Source organism: Mustela nigripes, chromosome 10, assembly GCF_022355385.1.
Source record: "Mustela nigripes isolate SB6536 chromosome 10, MUSNIG.SB6536, whole genome shotgun sequence".
NCBI lineage: Eukaryota > Metazoa > Chordata > Mammalia > Carnivora > Mustelidae > Mustela > Mustela nigripes.
In genome coordinates this window covers 52031059-52056247 of record NC_081566.1, presented here as the reverse complement: position 1 = coordinate 52056247, position 25189 = coordinate 52031059, and the positions used below count along the sequence as shown (strand labels likewise).

General features: G+C 41.4%; 1 protein-coding gene across 1 annotated transcript in view; it reads left to right on the top strand.

Annotated features, from left to right (window-relative positions):
- The window catches only part of USH2A (usherin), a 673955-nt gene that overhangs the window by 637616 nt on the left and 11150 nt on the right, over positions 1–25189 (top strand). Inside the window, exons 64-68 of the mRNA XM_059413329.1 lie at positions 15055–15261; positions 18205–18443; positions 19387–19595; positions 23820–23996; positions 24580–24663. Of these exons, the coding sequence (XP_059269312.1) occupies positions 15055–15261; positions 18205–18443; positions 19387–19595; positions 23820–23996; positions 24580–24663 (916 nt within the window). The remainder of the gene's footprint in view (positions 1–15054; positions 15262–18204; positions 18444–19386; positions 19596–23819; positions 23997–24579; positions 24664–25189) is intronic.

The window sequence follows — 25189 nt, the reverse complement described above, 5'->3', positions numbered from 1 at the left end:
GGTGACTGAGAAGTGACAGGTCAGCCTCAGAGGAAACCCTGTGACTCACTCCGCGTGGGGCTGATCTCAGGGCTGGTGCTGTGGGGGGCCACACAGGATGGCAGCTGCCCGCTGCTTTCCAACACAATTTCAGGCTCCAGACAGTTCGGCCTGAAAATTTATTTCGAAGAGGATGGAAGGAAGAGCTGAGAAGGAGACAGACGAGGGGGAGGACCCTCACCCCCTCACCGCTCTTGCCAAAAACCTCCTTGTGAGGACTGCAGGAGGGGCTGTTGGGGACTTCTCTGTGCACCCCACAAGCTGTGCGTGATGAGCTAGAAGAGAGAAAGACAAAGGACAGCAGCTTTGAGTCCTTCTCTCACTATCTAGTATCCTTGAGCAAAACAACCTCTCCCAGTGGTTTCTCCCTGTGTTTAAATGGAAGGTCTCCCCAGTTCTGAATTCTAGGAGCCTCCGTGGGGGTGATCTACAACCATACACTGTAGAAAATTCTAATCAAACTTCTTCTCTTCATTGAATCTATAATGTAAAACCTGGCAGAATGCATTCTGATCCTAAGTAATTTGATTTTCTGATAGTGTTTAGCTTTAACTGGTATCAAAGCAAGTGAGTATATGAAACCAGCTTCAGTGGAAATATCAATAGTGGTGTTTCCTAATGAAACCCAATTTATTTATTAACTAATAAATGTATTTAATAAATTACATATATCATAAAATATAATTGTCAACTAATAGCATTTTTCTTGCTTACTGCATATAAGAGTCCCATTTGGGTTCTTGAGAAAACCTACATCATCAATATCGTAATTATTTTTACTGCAAGTGATAGAAAGCCAACTTAAACCAAAAGGAAATGTTTCCACTCGCCTACTGGGAAAGGGACAGAAGACATTCTTTTTTTTTTTTTTTTTTCTTAAAGATTTTACTTATTTATTTGACAGACAGAGATCACAAGTAGGCAAAGACAGGAAAAGAGAGGAGGAAGCAGGCTCCCTGCGGAGGAGAGAGCCCGATGTAGGGTTCAATGTAGGGCTTGATCCGAGGACCCTGGGATCATGACCTGAGCCAAAGGCAGAGGCTTGAACCCACTGAGGCACCCAGGTGCCCCAGGACAGAAGACATTCTTTGAAACCAAGGAAAAGTTTCAAACTCCAAGTCTCTGCAGGAGCCTTAAGTATAGGACTCAAAGCTGTCAGATTCATTCTTTCTCTCCCTCAATCTCGGATTGTCTCCATTTGGCTTCATTCCCCACCAGACTCTCTCTGGACACTGGAGAAATTCACTCCTGACACTACCTGATCAAACCTTCTCGGTGCCTTGGATTCCTTGTCTTTGAAGTGTGGATTGCAGCACATTGAACTCATGGACTCGCTTTGAGATTGAATGAGTTGATAAGTAAATATACTTCGGACAATGCCTCACACGTATGAACTACTCACCCCGTTCAAGTCTGATAGGTATTATTATTCTTACTCTCCCACCTCCAAGTGGAAAGAGGACTTCTCTCTCTCTCAGTATTCGTAAGCCAACCAAGAGCCAGACTCCCACAAACCAGCTAACACCTTATAGTCCTGTGACCAAGAGAACGGAGGACTTTGATCAACTAGGCATGGTCATAGCCCCCCCACCCCCCCACCCCATCCTACAGCTGAGGTTTTGTGGGAAACAATGTCCTCCAGAAACAAGAGCTTGCCCAGCACATGACACGCACCAACCAGGCTACTATGAAATAGTCACAATTCCTGGGCTCTTTCCCCTTAGATACTCAGAGTTAGCAGAGGAAACTGAGTGACAGATCACACAGCTTGGCCAAGGCACTTAATTTCTCATAGCCTCACTTTAAAAAAAAAAAAAAAAAAAAAAATGGGTGTTGTAAGAGAACTGAGAACTCTTCTATGTCTGGCTGGATGCCTGCTGCAGAGTAGGCCACCTCCCCCCTCTACCCTCAGCCCCTACTATATTTAAAAAAAAAAAAAAAAAATGGAGGTACTTTCTTCTAAGACAAAAAAGAGCCAGGCTAAGAAAATTCTTATGTCTCTCTCAATGAGTCACTAATAAAATGCTAGAAACCAAGAGCCCAGTTGGTTCTGAAGGTGTGATGTCCCTTCAGTCAGGTGGTCCAATCTTCTGTGTCCTTGCCATTTCTCTTCTCAGGACAAAAATATCTTACCCACATACCCATGACTAACATTCCTTCTAACTCTGAGTCTACGCGGTCACGACTGTCTACTCAATTCAGATGGCTTGTGTTCTGTTGGTGTCCCCTTTATCCCACCCTTTCTTAAGAGTTTTCTGTGCCACTTTTAGAGAAAATGTATTAAGCATGTTTTCTGTTTGGTTTTGGACTTGCATTTAATTAGGTATTAATCTCACTAACGTATTTCTGACCAGCATGGAAGCTTTTGTTTGGTTAGTCTCTCCCACAAGAACTAAGCTGCTCCCACCCCCAAGTCCCACAGCTCAAGGTATTAAATGATTTATTGATATTGTCTGTCTCAAACAGTGCATTTGTTTCTAAAACTTTAAAGCCAAAGTGCTACCGCTTAGACTAAAGGCCATCAGGACACTTCCTGAATCTAAATCAGAATTCTGCCACCAGAACAGGGACGGTGTCTTTTTTTTGCCACCAGGTTTTTTGTTCCAATAGTAGATCATTTCTACCTACATGTGTGTGTGCACACTCAGGAGCGTGCTGCAGTCCACATGTGTGCATTTCTTTTCATTCTTTTTCTCTCTCATGGCATCCCTTAGGATTCATTCTTCAGCTGCAGTTGCTGGCAATCTTTACATTGCCTTTGAGACAAGTCGTTCATCTGACGATGCCTTGGTAGTCACCCTCACACTGATGCAACCCAAATTCATATTTCACTGAAGTCAATATTGATTCTCCTATCTTTGTGTTGGAAGCTTGCTTTCTGGATATAAAATATTAAATGCAACCAAATTTTCTCTGACTGAAGGGAGATAATATGTAATTCCATCCTGACCTCATGGCTCTCCACCAACAGTGAGATGACCATGAAAATCAGGGTTCCCCCAAATCACCCGATTCGGTCCTGTAAAAACATCCAGGAAAGGATAAAACATGTTTTATTTATTTCCCTTTATCCTAGTACTTGAATACTAAATAACTTATTATTAAGCACCCACCAGGTTCAAAGTGGATGCCTAGTTACGAGGATTGGGCCAGGAGGCTAAAAACCATGAACCCTATTCCTTGGGGGATTAAAGTTTAGTTCATAAGATAAACACATCCATAAATAATATATCCATAACAATACAGGGATGGTAGGCTAAGCTATGACGAGAGATATTTGAAGTATCCAAGTGATGGTGCAGCAGAAAGAGGAACAGAGCATGCCTTCTCTTCAAGGACAGCATGATTTCCGCACTGCGCTCTCATGGCTCCTCTCATTGCACTCTGGCCAGCGGGCTTGAGCAGCACAGGTGGTGCTTGACTGAAATCATTCCACGCAGACATGAGGAGACACTGTTCCTCTATTTCTTCAGTTTCACAAAATCATTTCCAGTCTCTCCATGCTTATGATCCAGTTCCAATCTCAGCCCACCCATTGTTACTGGGGCCTGTGGAAGATTTGGAAATGTTCTCCCTGGGGTCAGGATCTCAGCAGGAAACAGATGGCATCCTCAAAGGGGCCTTTGAAGAGAATTAAATGAAAAGGCTATTTATGGAGGCCTGGGCAGAATTAAGAGAATCAACAAGGGAGGTTATAGTACCCAGGGCCCAGCAATAGCCAGAAGCTGTTACCTTCTAGGCCTAAAGGGGAAGAAGCTGTTCCTGGAACCCAGCAAATGCTACAGCAAATGCTACTAAAGAGGGGCTGTGCCCATAGAGAAAGAATGCAGTCTTAACAAACTGGAGTGCCAAGAAGAGGGATCAGGAGGCATTAAAAAACTGAACTCTCTCCTTCCTTTGATCAAATCCAGCTGGAAAGAAGCCACGGGGAGGACAAGATCCCTAAGACAGCCTTCAGAGTCATTTCCCAGTGCACAGAGCAGGGCAGAAGATGGATCTGGAGGCAAAGGGAGCATACCCGGCATACCCTCCATACCTCAGATTGGTGCTGCTTCTCACTCAGTATGTGACAAAGAATTTTTTCCAGGCTAGATCATCTGGCAAGCTTTGGCTCGCCACTCCATGGTTATTGATAATACACTAAGTAAATCTGAAAGCTTAAAGAGGACTGCCCTTAAGAACTTACTGATGGTATATTTCCATTACATTCTAAACAAATGTCTTGGTCTACATGAAGCAATCAAATCTACAGGTAGAAACAAAAATGTTAAGATGCTTAAGTAAATCACATGCCTTCAATTGAAATCTTTAAGAAGATAATTGAGACTCTCTCTTGTGAATTGATTTATCTATCTGCTGATGGATCTGATCATCACTAAGAAGCCTAAAAGCATCTTGGAAACTATGCAGTTCTCTCCTTGATGCCGACAGCATGTTTGTAACGGGAACCGGAAGTAAAATTCTTTTCTCTGAAGAATCCAGTGAATTGCTCCAATGTTTCCTTTCGCTTAGACTTCGGGTTGCATTTGAGAAATTTTCATTAATAATAAGGGAAAATAGAGAATGCCATCCAAGATTTAAACGTTGATGTAGAAACAATATTTTTCAAAAGTCAAATGTATATTTGCTCTGACACTCAAAATTTTAGAGCAGAGTAGTACCTGGAGAAAGACACACAGAGGTGTGGCCTAAACTCGAAATGCAGTGAAGGGTCTTCCGGTTGCAGAATTGCTGCTTAGTCCCACTTTCTCTTCCAAGCAGTCAAGTCACTCTCTCCTAACTTTTCACATGAATAATATAATAACCGTTACTATTTTTTTGTGCTCACGATGTGATATGTTAAGAGCTTTACATATATTAACTCATAACAACCATTTGAGATAAAGACTATTGCTAGTAATAACATTTAGAAATAGGATGCTTGGCAAGATTTGCAAGATTGTTAACACGTCCCGGGATACAGCTGGTGAGTGGAAGAGCTTGACTTTGAAGCTGAGATTAAGGTTCCAAAGGCTGTGTCCTGAAACCCACCCCATGGTTGCTCCAAATGGGATTTATATACAGCTCAGGGGCTTTCAAAATCTTGATAAGATATCTAGAGGGGAGAGGGTGGTGGGTATTAAGGAGGCACAGATTGCATGGAGCGTGGGGTATTACATGCAAACAATGAATCATGGAACACTACATCAAAAACTAACGACATACTATATAGTGAATAACATAACATAATAAAAAAAAGATATTTATAAATGTATTTATCCACCAATCCACTCCTTGGAAACTTAAAGAGATGTTCTTACACAAAAACCTCAGTATAGTCCTGTGACATAGGTTTTCTTATTCCCTCTATATGATCAGGAGCCTGAATGACTGTGCAAGTCACCCAAGAAGTAGCAGAATCAGAGCTCAGACCCAAGCCCAGTAATTGTTCTGCTGAACCACAGCTTCTTCAGGTCACCCCCAGCAGGGGCATGAATCCTGACCCGGCAAAGGTAAACTGACTCCGAATTTAATCCGGGCTACAGGATTCACTGGCTCTGTAGTCTCAGCAAGTACTTTAAACCCTCTAAGTCTTCGTTTCCTTACCCATAAAACTGGGGTGAAAAGACCGACCTCAGTAGGGTGGCTGTAACCTTTAAGTTAATTTAAAGGCCAAGGCATTGTCACTCATATATAAAATTAAAATCCAATAGATAAATTCATGAAAAGTCATCGATATCCAGTTATTTCTGTAAAAGGCACATCAGATGAAGCCAGTTCCCTGCTGGGAACCTTCCCTTGGCTTCCCATGAAATGCAGACTCCTCTCTGGTTCAACGGGGACTTTCCCTTGTCCGGGTCTGTTCTCATCTGATCGCGCTCTGGCCCTTCCTCGCCAAGCCTGGCCACACTAGCCTTCTGGAGAACACAACCGCAGGGACTTGCCACTTGCTCTTCTTTTGCCCAGAATGTTTTCCCCCTAGTTCTTCACATGGTGGCCTCCTTCTTGCCCTTAGTGATCATCATCTCCGGAGAGAACCTTCTGAGTAATTCAGCCATTCTCTGCTCTGCTGCTGTATCTTGTATGGTTTAAACTACCAGTTGTTACCTTTCGAACACATATTACCCATTCGTTTTGTGCTTGTTTATTTACTGCCTCTCCCCACCCAGATGTTAACTCCAGCCTTGTTCACTGTCGTCTCCTTAACTCCTAGAACAGTGTCCGGCACATGGGATGGTTCAGTCAATATCTATTGGATTAACGGATGATTAAATAACCTCACCTAGTTAGCTGTACTGTTACTTCCAAAAATGTCAATCATAATTGGTGACTGTGATCCTAGCTTACTCTAGCAACTTACTGTGGAGAATATATGTGCGTCCAGTGTTATATTGGTAGGGTATGGCTATTATTTTAGTTAATATAATGGACTTTCACTACCTTTACATGTCTGGGGCAGTATGGAAAGTATGTGTATACTGTTTGCTTCTGTGTAACATGCCATAGTGTTTAAACATGGTAAGTGTGAGCAGGAATGGACGCCATGATGTTTGTGGTAATTCCCACCATCTCGCTTTGAGGCTGCTCTCTGAAAACAGCAGCCAGTCCCTGCAGGGTTCTACGGCAGTCCCAGAGCGGGAAGTCAAACACTTGGAAGATGTGCCCAGGTCTTCCCTCAATGACCTTATGTAGAGACAGTTCAGCGTTTGGGCTTTTATATCACGTACCTGTGCTGGAAATCCAGCCCTACCACTTCCAAGTTGCAGAAATTTCTCTGTGCCTATTTCCTCATGCAAACCAGGGACAATATAACACCAACTCAATAGGATTGTTGGAAGGATGAAATAAATTAGTACATATAATACACTTATAAAAGTGCAGGTGCTCAGTGAACCCATTAACTACTTTTATGTATCGTCCGTGAGAGCTGGATGGAACTGGGTTCCCATTTTCTCGCAGGGAGAACAGATAGAGGCAATAAAAAGTAGTACGTGATAAATTCCAAGTTCTCATTATTATCACTAAAATCAAATCGAGGCTAATTTTAGGATTTCCCACTAACACTGAAGCCGGTTTTCCCTCCCTCATATTCATATATATTGAGTGACTCCAAAGACCAAGGCAGTGTGCTAAGCCCAAGTGACAGAAGACCCCCATTTCTAGAAGGAATGTGTCATAGAATTTCTTCAGTAGCTTCACATCTCTGAATTTCAAAAGTACCAGTAGAAAGGAAGGCAATGTCTTATTGCACCCTTCTTCCCCAGGGTCCCAGAATTCAATTAAAATCATGCTCCATCTTGTCTGATCCAAAGTGTTTCAGATGAAAGGAACCTGCAATACAGGGACTCTATCTGTAGAAGTAGAACTATAATATATCCAGTAAAGTGTCATGCAAACAGAGATGCTGAAAAAGTCCATTTGATGATGAAAGAAAATCAGACAGATAGTTAAATAGACAGAGAGTTAAATAGACAGCTACACAGAGCTTTTCAGCAGGCTAGTCCTTTATGACTATAGCCTATTGGACCTCTCATGAAATAAAATAATCTTGTAATCATGTAATTTCAGATTTATGGCCTGCTCTTTTTAGCTATGAGTCTCTGTAACCACAATTCTGGCAAAGCCTGTTTTGGCATATTGCTATTCAAACATATTTGAAACCCACGACAGGCTACCCTTTAAAAAGGCATTAGTGTAAGTGCCATGGGAAAATATAATGCAAGGTTGTAGATGAATTGATATGATTTCCTTGATTGTATCTTTTTATTTATGAGGCATAATTTATGAGCACTGGAGAACAAACTGCAATGAGTGATGACTAACTACAGCCAAAGTCATAAATCAGGAGCAGTGAAAGAAGTGGTGATTTTGATCGAATCTATTGAATTAGCTGTTGGCCTTAGCCAATACAGGTATTGGAAAGACCTTTTTAATATCTATTTGTCTCCCTCATGGGAATGTGATAACAATCTCATTACACACCCCTAGGAAACAAATAGTTTAATTGTTTGTCTGTTAACAGGCAACCTATTTACTTTACTTATTAATTACTGGCATATGGACATTCGTGTTGGGTTTTGTTTATTTCCGATGTGTAGTGTCACAAAAATATATTCATGTTTTCTAGATTTAGAAAGAATGAAGTTGCTTCCCTAGTGCTGTTCAATAAGAATATGTCATCAGGATTGTTGAAACGCTTTGGTGCTATCCAAAATGGTCATTATTCCACAAGGAAGTGTGTTACAGAGTATCACAGAAGTTGCAGAGGATTCAAAAATGCCTCCAAATCTGAATTCTTTGAGAGTAACAGTTATAATACAACTCTTCTAATAAGCAGCCTGGAAAAAGAACAAAATCTCAAATTGCTCCAAAGGCAAGAACAGTCACTTACCTTAGAAAGCAACAAATTAGAAGTTTTCTGTGAAAGATCACTGGCTGACTTTGGTTATTCCTGTGTTCCATTTTTGTATGGAAAATGAGCGTGAATATAAGAAAACAGACATCACGGAGCTGTTCCCTGAGCTTTAACAAGACTTGTAGCATGATGATCTCTTAGCCAAAAGAATCATAAAATATTTTTACAACTGAGGAGATTTGTTTATTATACGATAATGGAAAAACACATCAGGAAATCCCTGGAGATTTACATTAAGACTTTCTCTTTGTCGGGGTGCCCGGGTAGCTCAGTGGGTTAAGCCTCTGCCTTCAGCTCAGGTCATGATCCTAGGGTACTGGGATCTAGCCCCGAACAGGCTCTCTGCTCAGCAGGGAGCCCATTTCTCCCCCCTCTCTCCCTGCCTCTTGCCTGCTTGTGATCTCTCTGTCAAATAAATAAACAGAATCTTTAAAAAAAAATAATAATAATAATTTCTCTTTGCATTAAGACTATACTTGTAAAATATCAGTCCTAAGGAATGTTACTTCAGAAAGCTACAAAGTACCAAAGCTTCCTGTAAGACAAAGCACTGAACTCTATAGCTGAGTATAGGACTTGGGTTAAAGGATAACTAGCACAGTGACATAAGCACCCAATGAGCTACCGCTCTGGGAAGATTGTGAGATCCATCTCCCTTTCCCCTGTCCTCTGCAGAGTCATGGCTCCTTCTCTGTCTCTTTCACAATAATTATTACAAATATTTCTGTTCACACATTTTTGCTTCCCTTTTGGAAGCAAATTAAAAGGAGAAATGTGTTGAGAGGAGTTGGGAGCATTTAGAATAATACACTGCAAGGGGAAAATGGATCCACCAAATTTCAGAAATATCAGGATTTCAAGAAAATCACACCTGGAGTGAACACTAGGTAGCAAATGGTCATTCTACAAAGCTAATGAACTCTGGTTCTCTTTGGAACCATGACCACTGTAATAAAATCTATGATGATTATTGCAGCTGTAACATCTGCAAACAGGTACATGCTTTGTGGTTTTTTGAAGGGGTGAAAAAAATGACAAAAGAAATGCATAGTACAGCTCTAAACAGACATCATTTGATAGAAATTTTAAATGTATAGTGCTGAGATTACTGTAGCTCATGCGATAGAGAATAGCTTTCTGTGTTTTTCAAACAATCTTGGGCACAAGAATCACTTGGAAATGTGTTGGAGAGACAGAATCCAAGGTTATTTATGCCACAAATTCTGATATAGGTACCCAAAATGATTTTGACGATTGTGGCCAAGGAACACTTTTTGACAAAGGCTCCTCTAATGGAAGATTTCTAGAAGGCAGTTTTAAACAGAAAAGAGACAATTAAACCTGTTTCCACAGCAGTGGGATTTTGGCAGCTTGGTGGCTGTTGTCACTAGGTAACCGAAATTTTTTAAGGCAAAGTACAGTCATTAGTCCTGGAGGGGGGCAGGTAATAAATAAAAGAACAAGTTCATTTCTTTAATGGACAGTAACATAAAGATGGCAATAGTCACTGTTTAGATTTTTTTAATTAGATTGAAAACAAAAATATAAACAGAAATTAATCTACTGTTTTTCTAGTTGATTATAGAATTTGTGGTTAAATGGATTTAATTGTTTTGTTTTTATCCAAATAGCTCATCTGTGTTTTCTATGACATCTTCTTACATTATAACTCTTGTCATGGTTACCACGCAAAACTTAGAGAAGAGAACACCCCAACTCAGTCAGTCCCAACTTGTTCTTGTTTGTAAATCTCTTCATTGGGAGGTTCCTAACTCTTACAGCTACAATTGTGTGTGTGTGTGGGTGCACGCACACAAGTGTTCACTAAACATAAATAATAAACTGCTTTAGTGAAAACTTTAATCATATGTTTATTATACGAGAGTAAATATGTTCAGCTGGATACTGTAGGAATAAGGATATTGTGAACAAATTTAAAAATGGAGTATCCTTAATTTTTGTCACTTTGATTTGAAATTCACAAACTTTACTTGCTCCCACCCCAACGATACGTCCCATATTTTCTGTGAGCAACCCACACAGAAAAAGCACATTTTTGTTCCCAATGATCATGACAGGAAATCTTGTGTCACAAACCAGATGGACTGGCTTGTCAGTTAGGTAAAAGGTAAATAAATAGGTGGTAATGGATGGATGGATGGATTGATGGATGGATGGATGGATGGACGGATGGTTGGATGGATGGATGGATGAATGGGTGGATGAATTAGATAGATGAGAGAAAGAAAGAATAGAGATCGATACAGTAGGCCACTCCATGTTTACAAGACATTCTTTTTTCTTGACTTTTATATTGGTTCATTAAAATAAAAGATCAGGTCATATTACTCAAAATTTCCCATGTAGGATCTCTGCTTCTTCTTTCTCCACCCTATAAAGATGGACTCAAATCTTGGACTCATTGTTTCTCAGTAGAAATCATAAGCATATCTGTTAGCATTTTTTAAGACTTATTTATTTATTTTAGAGAGAGAGAGAGCCCACACAAGTGGAAGGGGCAGAGGGAGAGAGAATCCCAAGCCAACTCCATGCTCGGTGTAGAGCCCAACTCAGGAATCAATCTGAGATTGGGACCTGAGCTAAAACCGAGTGGGATGCTCAACCAACTGAGCCACCCAGGGGCCCCTCTGTTAGCACTTTTATTCTGAACCCCGAACTACTATACTTCAGTACCTTGTTTCTTGCTTCACTGAGCATAGGCAGAAATCCACACAATTTTAGGGTAAAGGACTTTTTGCCTCAGTAGACGAACAGGATGCCATTGACAGTTTCTTTTTTTTTTTACTTTTCTTCTGGCTGTTTGGTATAACAGAAACACTGCCTTGTGGGACAAGTTTTGTGAAATCCATAATTCTTCATTATTTCAGTCAGCTTTCTCTTCATTGTAACTGCTTTCATTTCCAGAGTAGCTCATGTAAATAGGCTGATCCTGCTTTGCATAAACACGTTGATTTATATGAATGCTATTTTGATCTCAAATTGATTGAATACTAAAAAGAAAGACTAAGAAAAAGAGCACTATATTATGAAGGTCTCCCATCAAAGACAAAAGACACCGAGTCTTATATTTATTCTGAGTTAATGATGAAGAATTTCAAATTGCCTATTTTTTTTTTAATATAGATTTTATTTATTTATTTGGCAGACAGAGATCACAAGTAGGTAGAGAGGCAGGCAGAGAGAGAGGAAGCAGGCTCCCTGCTGAGCAGAGAGCCCGATGCGGGGCTCGATCCCAGGACCCTGGGATCATGACCTGAGCCGAAGGCAGAGGCTTTAACCCACTGAGCCACCCAGGAGCCCCTCAAATTGCCTATTTTTAAGAATAGAACATTTCTACAGAAATACAGGGAAACACTATAATACTGAGGCTCAAATGTTTTAAAATACCATGGATTAAATCACATTTTGGAAATATGACTTCAGCCCGTAAAAATTCCTCTAAGACAGGAAGGTGTAAGGTTTAGTTTTTATCTGATAACACCAGCATTAAAAAGCCTTGATGGTATTCATAATACTACAACTACATCAAAAACAAAATCAAAGCAAATGTTCATAATCTGGGGCCAGACCTATACTAAGCACTTTCTATGAGTTATACTTATTTCATTTTTTTTTTTTTCAACATCCCCATACCCGCACTGCTGCTGTCTCCTATTGGTGCTCAGTAATTAACAACTTGCTGAATTTTTATTTTATTACATCTACTTTTATTTTCCTCCTCGTTTTCTTTCCCATCCATTGTGGCCTCTACTAAAACTCTATATGCCCTTTATTTAATTAAATAAGGAGGTCATTCATCTGAGGTAGCTCTACTGCTTTAAAGGCCTATATAAACAAACCAAAATCTAAGCTGGTCAGTGGTTCAGATTACAAAATGACAACCCTAAGAATATCTCCTCTAACACTGCCAGTAGGCTTTGAGCTATAGCCAACCAAATATTTCCTTCCTTTGCTTCTGCTCTTTCCCTGTGGAAGTTTCTCCTCTGGTGTCTGTTGGCAAAGGGCTCCTAACCACTTCCGGTTTGGCGCTACCCCATTAGAATTGTTTTTTGCTCAAATAAACTAAAAAAAAAAAAAAAAAAAAAAAAAAAAAATTTAATATGCCTCAGTTTACCTCTTAATACCTTAAATCACCAAACAGAGGCCTACTCTTGGCAAAGAACTTGACATTAATATGTATACCTTATTTTGCATCCCTTCCCCAAGAATATTTTCTTTTCAAACTTTGTCACTCTCTGTGTAATAAAAAAGTGTTCTCCCCTACATCCTGGAAAGATATTTGCATTGAAGAGGTTGGTCTAGATGTCCATTGATGGACGGATAAATGGATGTGCTATTCATCAAAAAGAATGAATCTTACCATTTGCAATGATGGGGATGGAACTAAGCAAAATAAGTCAGTCAGAGAAAGACAAATACCATATGATTTCATCCCTATGTGGAATTTAAGAAACATATAGGGAGGGAAGGGAAAATAAAATAAGATGAAAACAGAGGAGACAAACCATAAGAGACTCTTAACTCTAGGAAACAAACAGGGTCGCTGGAAGGGAGGTGGTGGGGGGATGGGGTGACTGGGTGGCGGGCATGAAAGAGGACACGGGATGTAGTGAGCACTGGATTTTGTATGCAACTGATGAATCACTAAATCCTACCCCTGAAATGAATAATACACTATCTGTTAACTAAATTAAAATTAAAAATTAAAAAATAAAATAAAATTAGATTACTTTTATGAGAAGTTTTTTAGAAGATCTTTGCAAATGAATAATGATTCTCTAAGTGTAAAAAAAAAAAGAGAGGTTGGTTTGGGGCTGACTGAGAATCCAGGGACTCTCTCATTAGCTCCAAAATCTGACCTCTTCACCAATAACCTCCAAGCCAGCTGTCCCTATGCCAAGGCTGACCTTTGCTCCTTCAGAGGGGACGAGAAGAGCAGCTGCAGTCACAGTGTGGTTTCCATGAAACGTCCTTCCGTTGCTAAGACAGTGCGCTGCTCCCTACTTCCCTGCACCCAGGAAAATAAGCACGCCCTCGCCCTAGACAGCCTGGACCCCTCTATCCTCACAGGCTAACTTTCCCGACTCCAGAACTGCCAGTATGTGTCTAATGTCCATGATCCTGAGTGTCTTCCTTCTGCGTCCGGCTGGCGTACGGTTTATTGGAAAGAGCAATAAGGGAGTTTATTGGAGAACAGAATTTTCATCTCAGCTTTGGTAACTTCCGTCACCACGAGAGCTGACGTTTTCTGAGCTTCGATTTTCTCAGGGGTAAAGGAGGCTGAGCACACACTCTCCAGCCACCCTCCCAAGTTGTGTTGGGAGGACTGAGTCAGATAAGGCCTGTTAAAGGGTTTTGTAAATTGTAGACATTATACAAATGGGTGTGATTATTACATACCTGATGAGAAGAAAGTGGCAGAGCTCTAAAAAAAAGGGTAAGTGCTGCTCTGGAAGGAGGTTAGTTGTCTCTTAAAAATGGGGCTTCTGGCAATCCTACCAGCGAGAGCCTGAGGAATTGCATTTGACAACAATTTGAGAGCAGTTCAACATCAGAAAGTTTATTCTTCCAGAGGAAACCACTAAGAAAAAAAAAAAGTGTGGAAACACTGAAAAAAGTTGGGCCTAAGTACCAAAAATCTTTCTGATGTCTGTTCTCTGGAAGATACTATTGATGCAAAAGTAGAAGAGACAAAAACAGAGCTAAGCTGTCATTGCAGAGTCATCTATGGTCTGACCCTAAGCTTCTCATAGTTTGAATGTTCTGCATGCTTTTTCAACCCTGCACACCTGGCAGATGGTGTACTGTAGAATCAAGCAAGTTCTCCAGACTTTAGAGCTCAGGACAAATAATTTATGTGTGTGTGTGTGTGTGTATGTATATATATATCCTGAACAAGAAAGATTTCTTGAAGTTAGATTTGCACAACATGAAAGCTTACTAAGGAATACTCCTACTCCTAAACACGCAGACAGTCTTCTTGTATTGCCATTTAGATCTATCATTCTGATTGATCACTGTGTAGTTGGCTGTTATTGGGCCTAATTTAACCCTATACACTCACACATCCATCTACTCTGTCTATTGTACCTGACATTCTACAAATTACTTACTCATGCAAATGACGACCTAAGGCAACCTTTTAGGATATTCGTGTTTAATTATACAAATGGTCCTTGATAAATAAGATTATACATCCTTCCATATGTTTATTCCCTCCTTGATGAAAGGAAAATTTAATTTTCATGCAGATTTGGTGGGGACAGTGTTTAAGAATTGCTGAGTTTTGTGTCGTCTGCAGGTCCATTCAGGTTGCAAAAACTGACAAAATCACTCTGCACTCCACGCAGAGATGAGGAGCTTTTCATTAGGCTTTAATCAGCCTGCTGCACTCTGAAATTAGGGCTCCTAATCGGCCCTTTTTGTGTTCACGTGGCCAAAGGCAAAAAAGAGGAAGGACCTGATCTCCTCTGTGATTACAAAGTTGCAAGATCCAAGTTCATCTCATTCTGTTGTGTTTGGTTGCTTTGGGTTGCCAACTTCTCTTTCAGCCTGAAGTTACCTTGCTTTTGAGTGGTCTTATCAATTTCTCTTTGGAGGTCTGGGCAGTGAATTCAGCAGGAAAAGCCCCCAGTCCCTGGACATGGTGTAAAACTGGGCCTGCCCCCCCAGAAGGTCTCAGGGCCCCCACGTTTCATGAAGTCTCTTCCACCCAAGCAGTGGTCCACATCAGCGCCCCTGGGAAGCCCAACGGAATCATCAGTCTCTACAGGCTGTTCTCCAACACCAGTGGATCAGAGACAGTGGTGAGTATCAGAGTACTCTGAACAAAAGTCCAGGACTGGTTAATTCTGTAAAAATAGACTATGGCTGCATGGCCTTTTCTTCTACTTGAGACTTCTTTCTTCCCCATCTGTTCTCCATTACCCATGATGAACTCAGCACAAAGATCCATTGGAGAGAAATGGTGAGTGTTAGGAAGCATACAGCAACTATGTAAGTATTCAGGGACAGAAGTGCTAAAGGTGTTAAAGACTCCACAAATGTAAGAAACCTAGGACTATAGTGACAATTAATTTAATTGGAAAATGCATGTCAAGTATTGACCTACAGTAATGGGTCAACATATGGCCATTGTTGGTGGTGAAAATGTTAATATGAGAAAAAAAAATAGAGCAAAGACTATCCTTGGAATCCCCATTCTGGCATGAGCAGATCTCTAAAAACACACTGAAAACTCCATCTTTCTTTTGGTGACTTCAAGAAAGTTCCAGTGCTTTAGAAGAGAGCAGAAGAGCTTAGCCAACACATTGTGCATTGGCACGTTGGGGTACACACCGGACAGTTTAGAGAAATCATCTTTCACACTGTGTTTTAACGAAGCCACTGGCTGAAGAGACCCTAATAATGAACTAGACCAGTTCCTACATTATTTATACAAAGAGTCTGACAGCCAGAAGGAGGAAGCGTCTTCTCTGTGTATAACACAGAGAAGTATGTAACACTCTCTTGTTTCTTGTACATGTAGATTATAACTTTGTTCACACACACAAAACAACCTCATGACAAGTTGTGCAGATCCTACTATGACATTATAAATTATTTAGAACAATTTGGGGAACAGTTTGGATCAGTGTGGAGAAATCCTCTGAGGCCAGTGTTCCAGGTATTGAAACACAATTTCAGAAGACAACTTGCAAGGAAGGAGGTCTCGTATTGAATGTTAAAAGAATATTAGCATATCTTCTACAGGGCTTCGTATTCAATAAATATAGATGATGTAAATACAATCAACCCTTGATTATCCATGGTTATAAAATGATAATATTAATAAACTAAAATAATTTATATTTAGAGTGCATTGTATGCATTTTTTAAATAGCAGATAACTCTTCTTAATTACATGTTGCTTATATGAATGTAAAAATGCATATTCCAGTTTCTGAACTCTTTTGTTCCAAAGAGTTCTTAATAAAACCACAATGAGATTAAAAAAAAATGTTCCAAGTAAACCAAAAAGTTTATAACACAATAAAGATAGTTGAGAAAAAGAATGTATTTCATATATACCAACACCGTTGGGGAAAAGATAGACTTTCAAGCTCTAGCATATACATAAAATATAAAAAACATAACATAGACAAATACATAAAATATATTTCAAGGCCTTAAATATTCACTCTAACATGGATCTGAGGGAAATTTCGGCCCAAAAAACACATACAGATAACAATGACAAAGTATGGACCTTTGTGAATATTAACTACAACTATAATTGAAATACAGATTTTGTTTTTTGAAAAGGCATTATTCTCATGGTCACAGAATTTGATCAGTATTTTGTGGCTTTCTGTTGGTGGGAATGCAAGCTGGTGCAGCCACTCTAAAAAACAGTATGGAGGTTCCTCAAAAAGTTAAAAATGGAACTACCCTATGACCCAGCAATTGCACTACTAGTTATTTACCCAAATGATACCAAAATACAAAGGGATACATGCATCCGATATTTATCGGATAGCTATCTAGAATAGCTAAATTATGGAAATAGCTCAAGTGTCCATTGACTGATGAATGGACAAAGAACACATAGTATAGATATACTGTGTAGTTGATTCAGCCTTAAAAAAAAGAATGAAATCTTGCTGTTGGTGGTGACATGGCTGGACCTAGAGAGTATTATGCTAAGTGGAATAAGCAGTCAGAGAAAGACAAATACCATATGACTTCACTCATAGGTGGAATTTAAAGATTTTATTTATTTATTTGTCAGACAGAGAGAGTGAGAGAGTGAACACAAGCAGGGGAGTGGTAGGTAGAGGGAGAAGCAGGCTCCCTGCTGAGCAGGGAGCCCAATGCAGGATTCAATCCCAGACCTTGGAATCATGACCTGAGCTGAAGGCAGACGGTTCACCACTGAGCCACCAAGGTGCCCCTCTTTGTGGAATTTAAGAAACAAAAATGATCATAAAAAAGAAGGAGAGAGGAAGACCAAGAAACAGCTTCTTAATTATAGAGGACAAACTGCCAGAGGGGAGGTGTGAGGGGATACATGAAATAGGTGATGGGGACTAAGGAGTGTGCACCCTGTGATGAGCACGGGGCATTGAATGGAGGTGAGCCACTAAATCCTACACCTGAAACTAATGCTACACTCTATGTTAACTGGAATTTAAATAAAAATCTGAAATAGATATTTTGCGGGGTGCCTGGGTGGTGCAGTCGGTGGCACTTCTGACTTGGTCTTGTCTCAGGTCATGATGATGGGGTACTGAGATTGAGCCCCACGGAGGGCTCTGTGCTAAGTGTGGAGTCTGCTTGGGATTCTTTCTCCCTCTCCCTTTGTCCCTCCTGCAGTGCACTTTCTCTCCATCTCTCAATAAATAAATAAATCTTTATATATTTTTTATTTTTGTAACTTTTATCATTGTATTTCATATATTATATATATTTTTTGTATGTTTTGTGTCATATTCTATCATTTTTCCATAGGGATAAACACTATTATGCCTTGTGATTTCTATCCTGTTAGGTCTAACTTCTATTATGTCATCACATGTTTTGCGTGATTAAGTTAGGCCTTTCCAAGGAGCCGGGCAATTCTGAGGGCAAGTGCCACGCTAATGGCCCTGGGGCCTTTCCCAGGGCACAGAGCAGGGCCCTCCCTTTGTAGGAGCTGAGACGCGTGATCCGCAGGTGTCCATCGTCAGTGACCGCGGCTGGCCTCACGGAGTGTCCCCGTCTCCCCACAGCTGTCGGAAGGCGCGGCGGCCCAGCAGACCCTCCGCGGCCTGCAGCCCTTCAGCACGTACTGGGTGGGCGTGGAGGCCTGCACCTGCCTCGACTGCTGCAGCAGAGGGCCCACCGCCGAGCTGAGAACTCAGCCTGCTCCGCCCGCGGGACTGTCCTCTCCGCAGATCCAGGCGCTGTCCTCGAGGACAGCTTCGTTCCAGTGGAGCCCGCCCCTGCGCCCCAATGGAGTCATCCAAGGGTAAGGGACAGACGGGAGGACAGACGAGCTGCAGTGAGGCACTAGCACACGGAGCGGCCCCCTGCGGCCAAGCAGGCGGTACTTGTTGAGCAAACACTACGGCAAAACAGACGAGTCAATGGGTTTGAGCGTAATGTTCCCTGCCAAGTGTTTAAATCACAAAATCAACTAGTTAGGCGAACAACCAAATTGTCTTTAAGTGAGAAAGATGATGCGGTGCGTTTGCATTCAGTGATGAGGCTCCTCCTCGTGGGTCCCTGGAATAACACCCTGCGTAGGCCTCAGCTGGAACACAGGAAACGGCTGTGGTTAACTCAGAATTTCCTTGATCCAATTTAAGATGTCATGAACCAGGGCGCCTGGGTAGGTTAAGCCTCTGCCTTCAGCTCAGGTCATGATCCCAGGGTCCTGGGATTGAGCCCCGCGTGGGGCTTTCTGCTCAGCGGGGAGCCTGCTTCCTCCTCCTCCTCTCTCTCTCTGCCTACTTGTGATCTCTCTCTGTCAAATAAATAAATAAAATCTTAAAAGGTCATGAGCCACCGTTTGGAAAAACAAAGAAGGTATTTCACTCAAAATCATCTGGACAAAAAGATATTGTTTTGTTTTACTTGGTTGGTTGGTTTTCATTTATTTGTTTAAAAAAAAAAAGACATTCTCTATTGTCAGCAGAGGACAGCAGTGTTACCTGTCTTCTCTGAAAAGAGAGACCTGTCTTCTGTCCACCAGCGAGGCCTGCTGGCCTCCGTGGGACGCACCCGCGAGCACGTGCAAGTCCCCCGGCTACACCCGCGGCCCGTTCCCGCAGAGGGTTGTGGAGACCAGCGTCCCGCAGGTGGGACTCAGAAAGAGCTGGTGGTTCTGTGAACACAAAATGTGTCCTCACAAAACATACCCGGTTTTCAAGGAAAGTGACATTAATCTTACGCCTGCTTTCTCCTTCTAGCTACGAGCTTCAGCTCTACCAGTCTTGCCCTCCGGATTTAGCCCTGCCGTGTACCCCCGGCCAAGCAGAGACCAAGTACGCGGGGCCGGAGCCCACGGCCCGCCTGGAGGGCCTCCAGCCCTACACCACCTACAGCCTGCGGGTGGTGGCCCACAACGAGGTGGGCAGCGTGACTTCAGACTGGATCCGCTTCATCACCCAAAGGGAATGTGAGTAGAAGTGCTGCCACCATCAGCCAGAGAGGTGGGGGCAGCCGGGAGACACTCGTTGTTGGTGGTGTTGTTTTAAAATTTTTAATTATTTATTTGACAGGCAGAAAGAGCTTGTTGGCAAGCAGGGGGAGCTGCAGGCAGAGGGAGAGGGAGAACAGGCTCCCTGCTGAGCAGCTCCCAGGACCTGAGACAGCACACACTTAACCCACTGAGACACCCCCAATGCCCCTGAAAATTTTTTTTTTTTTTAGTTTGCCACTCCTTTTCTTTTCAAATTATATGGCATAGAATAATCCAGAAAACATTTCCAGAAAACAGTGAGATACAGTACTGTCAAGAAAAGTAGAACAGGGGCGCCTGGGTGGCTCAGTGGGTTAAGCCGCTGCCTTCGGCTCAGGTCATGATCTCGGGGTCCTGGGATGGAGTCCCATGTCGGGCTCTCTGCTCAGCAGGGAGCCTGCTTCTCTCTCTGTCTGCCTGCCTCTCTGTCTACTTGTGATCTCTCTGTCAAATAAATAAATAAATAAATCTTTTTTAAAAAAAAGAAAAGAAAAAGGAAAAGCAGAACAATTAACTAATAAATTGGGGTTTCCTTACATTTTTATAAAATAACTTCTTTTCAGAATTTATAAGGTATATGTGTCTATTGTTTAAAAATGACAGATACAAAAATAGGGTACGTAGCTATCTTGATCAGAAGAACATGTGACTCCTGATCTTGGCGTCATGAGTTTGAACCCTATGTTGGGTGTAGAGATGACCTCAATAAGTAAACTTCAAAAAAAATAACAAATACAGAAATACTAAAAATAAAATTAGTAGGGGTGCCTGGGTGGGTCAGTTGTTAAGCGACTGCCTTCCGCTCAAATCATGATCCCAGGGTCCTGGGATCGAGCCCCATGTCCAGCAGGCTCCCTGCTCAGCGGGAAACCTGCTTCTCCCTCTCCCACTCCCACTCCTCGTATTCTTTCTCTCGCTCTCTCTCTCTGTCAAATAAATAAATAAAATATTTTTTAAAAGAATAAGATTAGTACTTATAGTCAGAACCAGTTACATCATGTGTAGGGCGCAGTGGAGAGTAAAGTTATGGGGCCCTTTACTCAAAAATCACTAAGACTCTCAAGACCGTGACAACAGAGCATAAGAGCGTTTCGTGACTCTTATGTGAGAGGCCCAAGCAGCTGTGCAGTTCCCATACCCCTAAAGCCAGTCCTGCTTATAATCCCACCACCCAGATGCAACCACATTAGTATTTTGGCATAATCAATTCCTTTAGTCTTTTTCTCATGCAACTTCTATTATGTGGCTGAGATCATACTCTAATGGAAATTTCATAGTCTGCTTTTTATACGTGACATTATTTTATTTGCATGACATTAAAAAAGCTGTAGCCACCAAGTTGAATGGCTTTATAATTTTCCATCCTATAGAATTGGTTAGACATTTTAGTTGTTCTAATATTTTCTTTTATAAGTGTGGTGAGAAATTTCTTTGTGAACCCGTCTTTGAACGTCTGATCATCTTCAAATTCAATTTCAATGAATGGAATTTACTGTATCAAATATTTTAATATTTTAAGGCTTTGGATACTTATCACAAATAGGCTTTCCAGCCATATTGTATCAAATTATAATCTCTTCTTCAGGGTCTGGCATTGACATTTCTTAAAAGTAAGAGTTACACATTCACAATAGTCCACTGCCTCATACAAAGACTTTAATGTGACCGGGCAACAAGGCAGGATGTTAGCAACACGTCACTCAGAGAGGCTCGGTCCTGGCACTGTTCAGGGAATTTAGAAATAACCCTCAGCACAAGCCGATGAAGTCAATGCTATTATCCAAATATACAGAAAAGAAAGCTGAAGCAGGACCGTGGACCATCCACGACCATTCCAAGATGCCGTTCACGTGGACCAGAATCTGATCCGAGGCTCTGGAAGCTGCACCATAAAGTGATCCCAGACCAAGGCCAGAGCTGAAGGGGCCTGCCCATTGCCACCCTAGAAAGTGGAACTGTTACTCTAAGTTCACGAACCCCCCTCCTCCACTCAGTAGCACCCTCAGTTCCACTTTGGTACCCTGGCCTGTCGGAAAGATTTCAGACCTCCTCTACCCCTCTCAAGCCTCCACATCTTCCCGCCCTTCGCCCCCCCAGCCCCGAGCCCCCCCCCCCACACACACACACTCACCCCGCCCTCCCCCCCCCCAGCCCCGAGCTCCCCCCCTCACACACACACACTCATCCTATCCTCGACCGCCTCTCCTGTATTCTCTGCAGCACTCCTTGCCTCCAAATCCGCCAGGAAACGACAGCTCACCGGTCAGAAGTTTGCTCCTTTCCACCCCAGACCACTCCCCTGCAACTGGTTCCCTTTCTGTCTGCAACGAGGCCGGCGGTCCTTCCGCCTGAAAACATCCAGGGCGCCTGGGTGGCTCAGTGGGTTAAGCCTCTGCCTTCGGCTCAGGTCCTGATCCCAGGGTCCTGGGATCGAGCCCCGCATCGGGCTCTCTGCTCCACGGGGAGCCTGCTTTCTCCTCTCTCTCTCTCTGCCTGCTTCTGCCTACTTGTGGTATCTGTCTGTCAAATAAATAAATAAAATCTTAAAAAAAAAAAAAGTATGACCTTCACGGTTGGCAGGGCTGGATTCAGATCCTGGGTCTCCTACCACTCACTGACATTAAGCAAGTGACTTGGCTCCTCAGAACCTGAAAAATCAGCAACTAATTCTTACCAGGTGGTTTTGAAGATTAAATGAGATACAACACAGCAGGTGCAAAAGGCATAGTGGCTTTTCGCATTTTCTCAGTCTCCAAATCCATTATTTTTGACGATTTTGGTTGTTTAATTACTCTTTCCTCTGGAAGATCTCTGTGTCCTGCAAGGCAAATAAAGCTCCCATCTTTCTATTTCCGTACTATGTGCAAGCCTCCTCTTTATTTATACTGTTACGAAGGAAATCTACTGAATTAAGTGACAGAAAGAAGCCACAAATACAACAGTACATTCCATTGTGATGTTGAACAAACTTTGTGTTGGAAAACCAGATATTTAAAGAGGGTTTTGTAGCTCTGATTTTTGTATTTGCAGAAATATTTTTTATGGCTTTATAAAAATGTCTTATTTTGAAAGGTAAGAATCTTAGTTGTCTCACGGTTTAAACCCCAGGAGGACCAAAGTATAATTATTCCTTATTTTGTTATATTTCCTAGCATCAGCAACAGATGGGTCTAATTTCTAAAGAAAAAAAAGAAAAGGATATCTAATTTATTTACACCACTCCCTTTTTTTCTTTTCTTAAAAGCCAATTTAGTATATAGATGGATCTTAGTGCTGTTACAAATGTATTGATTATTTTGGAGAAAACAAAATCTCATGAAATAAATCTCTTCTGACTTGACAAGATGATATGGTAACCCTTCATTTGTTTCTGCAAAAATTATTCATTTAAAAGATGAGACTCGGTTACGGATTATTTTTCCTTTGTTTTAGTAAGGAGCTGAAAAATGGAAAGAGAACATGCACACCAAGTCGCTTCTGTCTCTGATATAATACTTAGGAGACCCGAACTTGATGATATACTAATGTACTATGCTATTGATTGATTAGTCAGGCCAATGAATTATTATAGTAGAATTGCTATTTGCAAGGCTTTTTAACTATCTTAGAAAACAAACTAACGATTCAAGAAAAAGCTTTAAAAATAAATGGGTGCCAAAAGGACATAATTCACCATCTAAGCAGTTTCGTTGGGAGAAAAAAAAATATATTAACTTCATCTAGTCCTTGGGGCTTTGTAGCAATAAATATTGATTCGATATGAAAAATAGCAATCTGCTCTAGTTAATAGTGTTAAGGATACTTTACCCGTTAAAAGAGGGAAAATGCAACAAAATATGAGCTCCAGGGCTATGTTGGTAAGCACAACCATTGTATGTTAATAGTTTTATTTCATAAAACACTGCTCTCCATTGATTTTTTTTTTTTTTTCTGGAAAGCAGGTGCAACGTTGCTGAGAAAGCATTTCACACATGTTCCCATTGGTGAACCCCCCCATGCCAGGGTTTTTTGTTTTTTTTTTAAACACTGAGAAAAATATGGGTTCCAGCAATCCAATTTAGGGGTGAGTGGGGGCCATATTAAAAAAAAAAAAAAGACCTATATATACACACATGTACTCCGAGGTAACCATTTTTAGAACATATGACTTTCTCCCCACAGTGCCCCAGTACCGAGCCCCGTTTTCGGTGGACAGCAATTTGTCTCTGGTGCGTGTGGACTGGAGCGGCTCTTTCTTGCTGAACGGCCCGCTGAAGGAGTTCGTGGTGACCGACAGAGGCCAGCGTGTGTATAGCGGGCTCGACACCACCATCTATCTACCCAGGACGGCGGACAGAAGTTAGTTTCTGACTCCCATTCCATAGTGCGTCAGGACCTCTGGGTCCCCACTTGACAGTCCTTCTGGAAGGTGATCAGAGAAGGGGCAAGGACAGAGGGAGAAGCAGACTCACTGCCGAGCAGGGAGCCCCAGGTAGAACTGATCCTGTGACTCCAGGATCATGTCCTGAGCCAAAACAGTCACTTCACCAACGAGCCACCCAGGCATCCCAACATCTGTACCTTTTGGAAGGAATAGGTTTAGACCATGTACAGAAAAACAAGATCCACCGTGTATTATCCTTTACTCTTCTGATTCTTCTTTTGGGGTTTGTTGTTGTTGTTGTTTTGTTTTGTTTTGCTGTATAAGCTCTAAGCTTCTTCAGTTCTGTTATTTATAAATATATACTATTATTACACTGATAATAAGCTATTTTTCTTGGCCATTTTAATATTAGAAATAAGTTTGCCTATTAGATACAACCTCACAACTTGTGCTGGAAAACTGTTTTCAGACTTTCCTATGCTGTGAGACGCTGCCCTTCCAAAAGCCTGCCCCATCTTTGTAGGTGTTGAATGACCGAGGCATGGACCTTTTCTCCAGCCTTCTTTTTCCAGGTCATCTGCACCACAGATGAAGGAAGCGTTAAGACGCCTGTGGTCCAATACGATACCTCGACCGGATTTGGTAAATTTTTAACTCCTACTATATTTAGTATAGAGCGTATTCATTTTTCTAAAGAAACAAGCATATGTTCATTTCTACATACTTGTGCTAATATATTGGCATAGACTATATGGAAGGAACTGTGTTAAGTATTATAAGAAATATTTTTAAAGGCTCTCATGGAAATTACATCAGGCAAGGAGTTAGGACATGTTGTACTCTTAAAATATCAAGTCATTGAGTTATATACACAGAGAGACATAACTAAATTCTCTTCTACACACAAATCCTCCTACTATATTTAGTATAGAGCGTATTCATTTTTCTAAAGAAACAAGCATATGTTCATTTCTACATACTTGTGCTAATATATTGGCATAGACTATATGGAAGGAACTGTGTTAAGTATTATAAGAAATATTTTTAAAGGCTCTCATGGAAATTACATCAGGCAAGGAGTTAGGACATGTTGTACTCTTAAAATATCAAGTCATTGAGTTATATACACAGAGAGACATAACTAAATTCTCTTCTACACACAAATCCT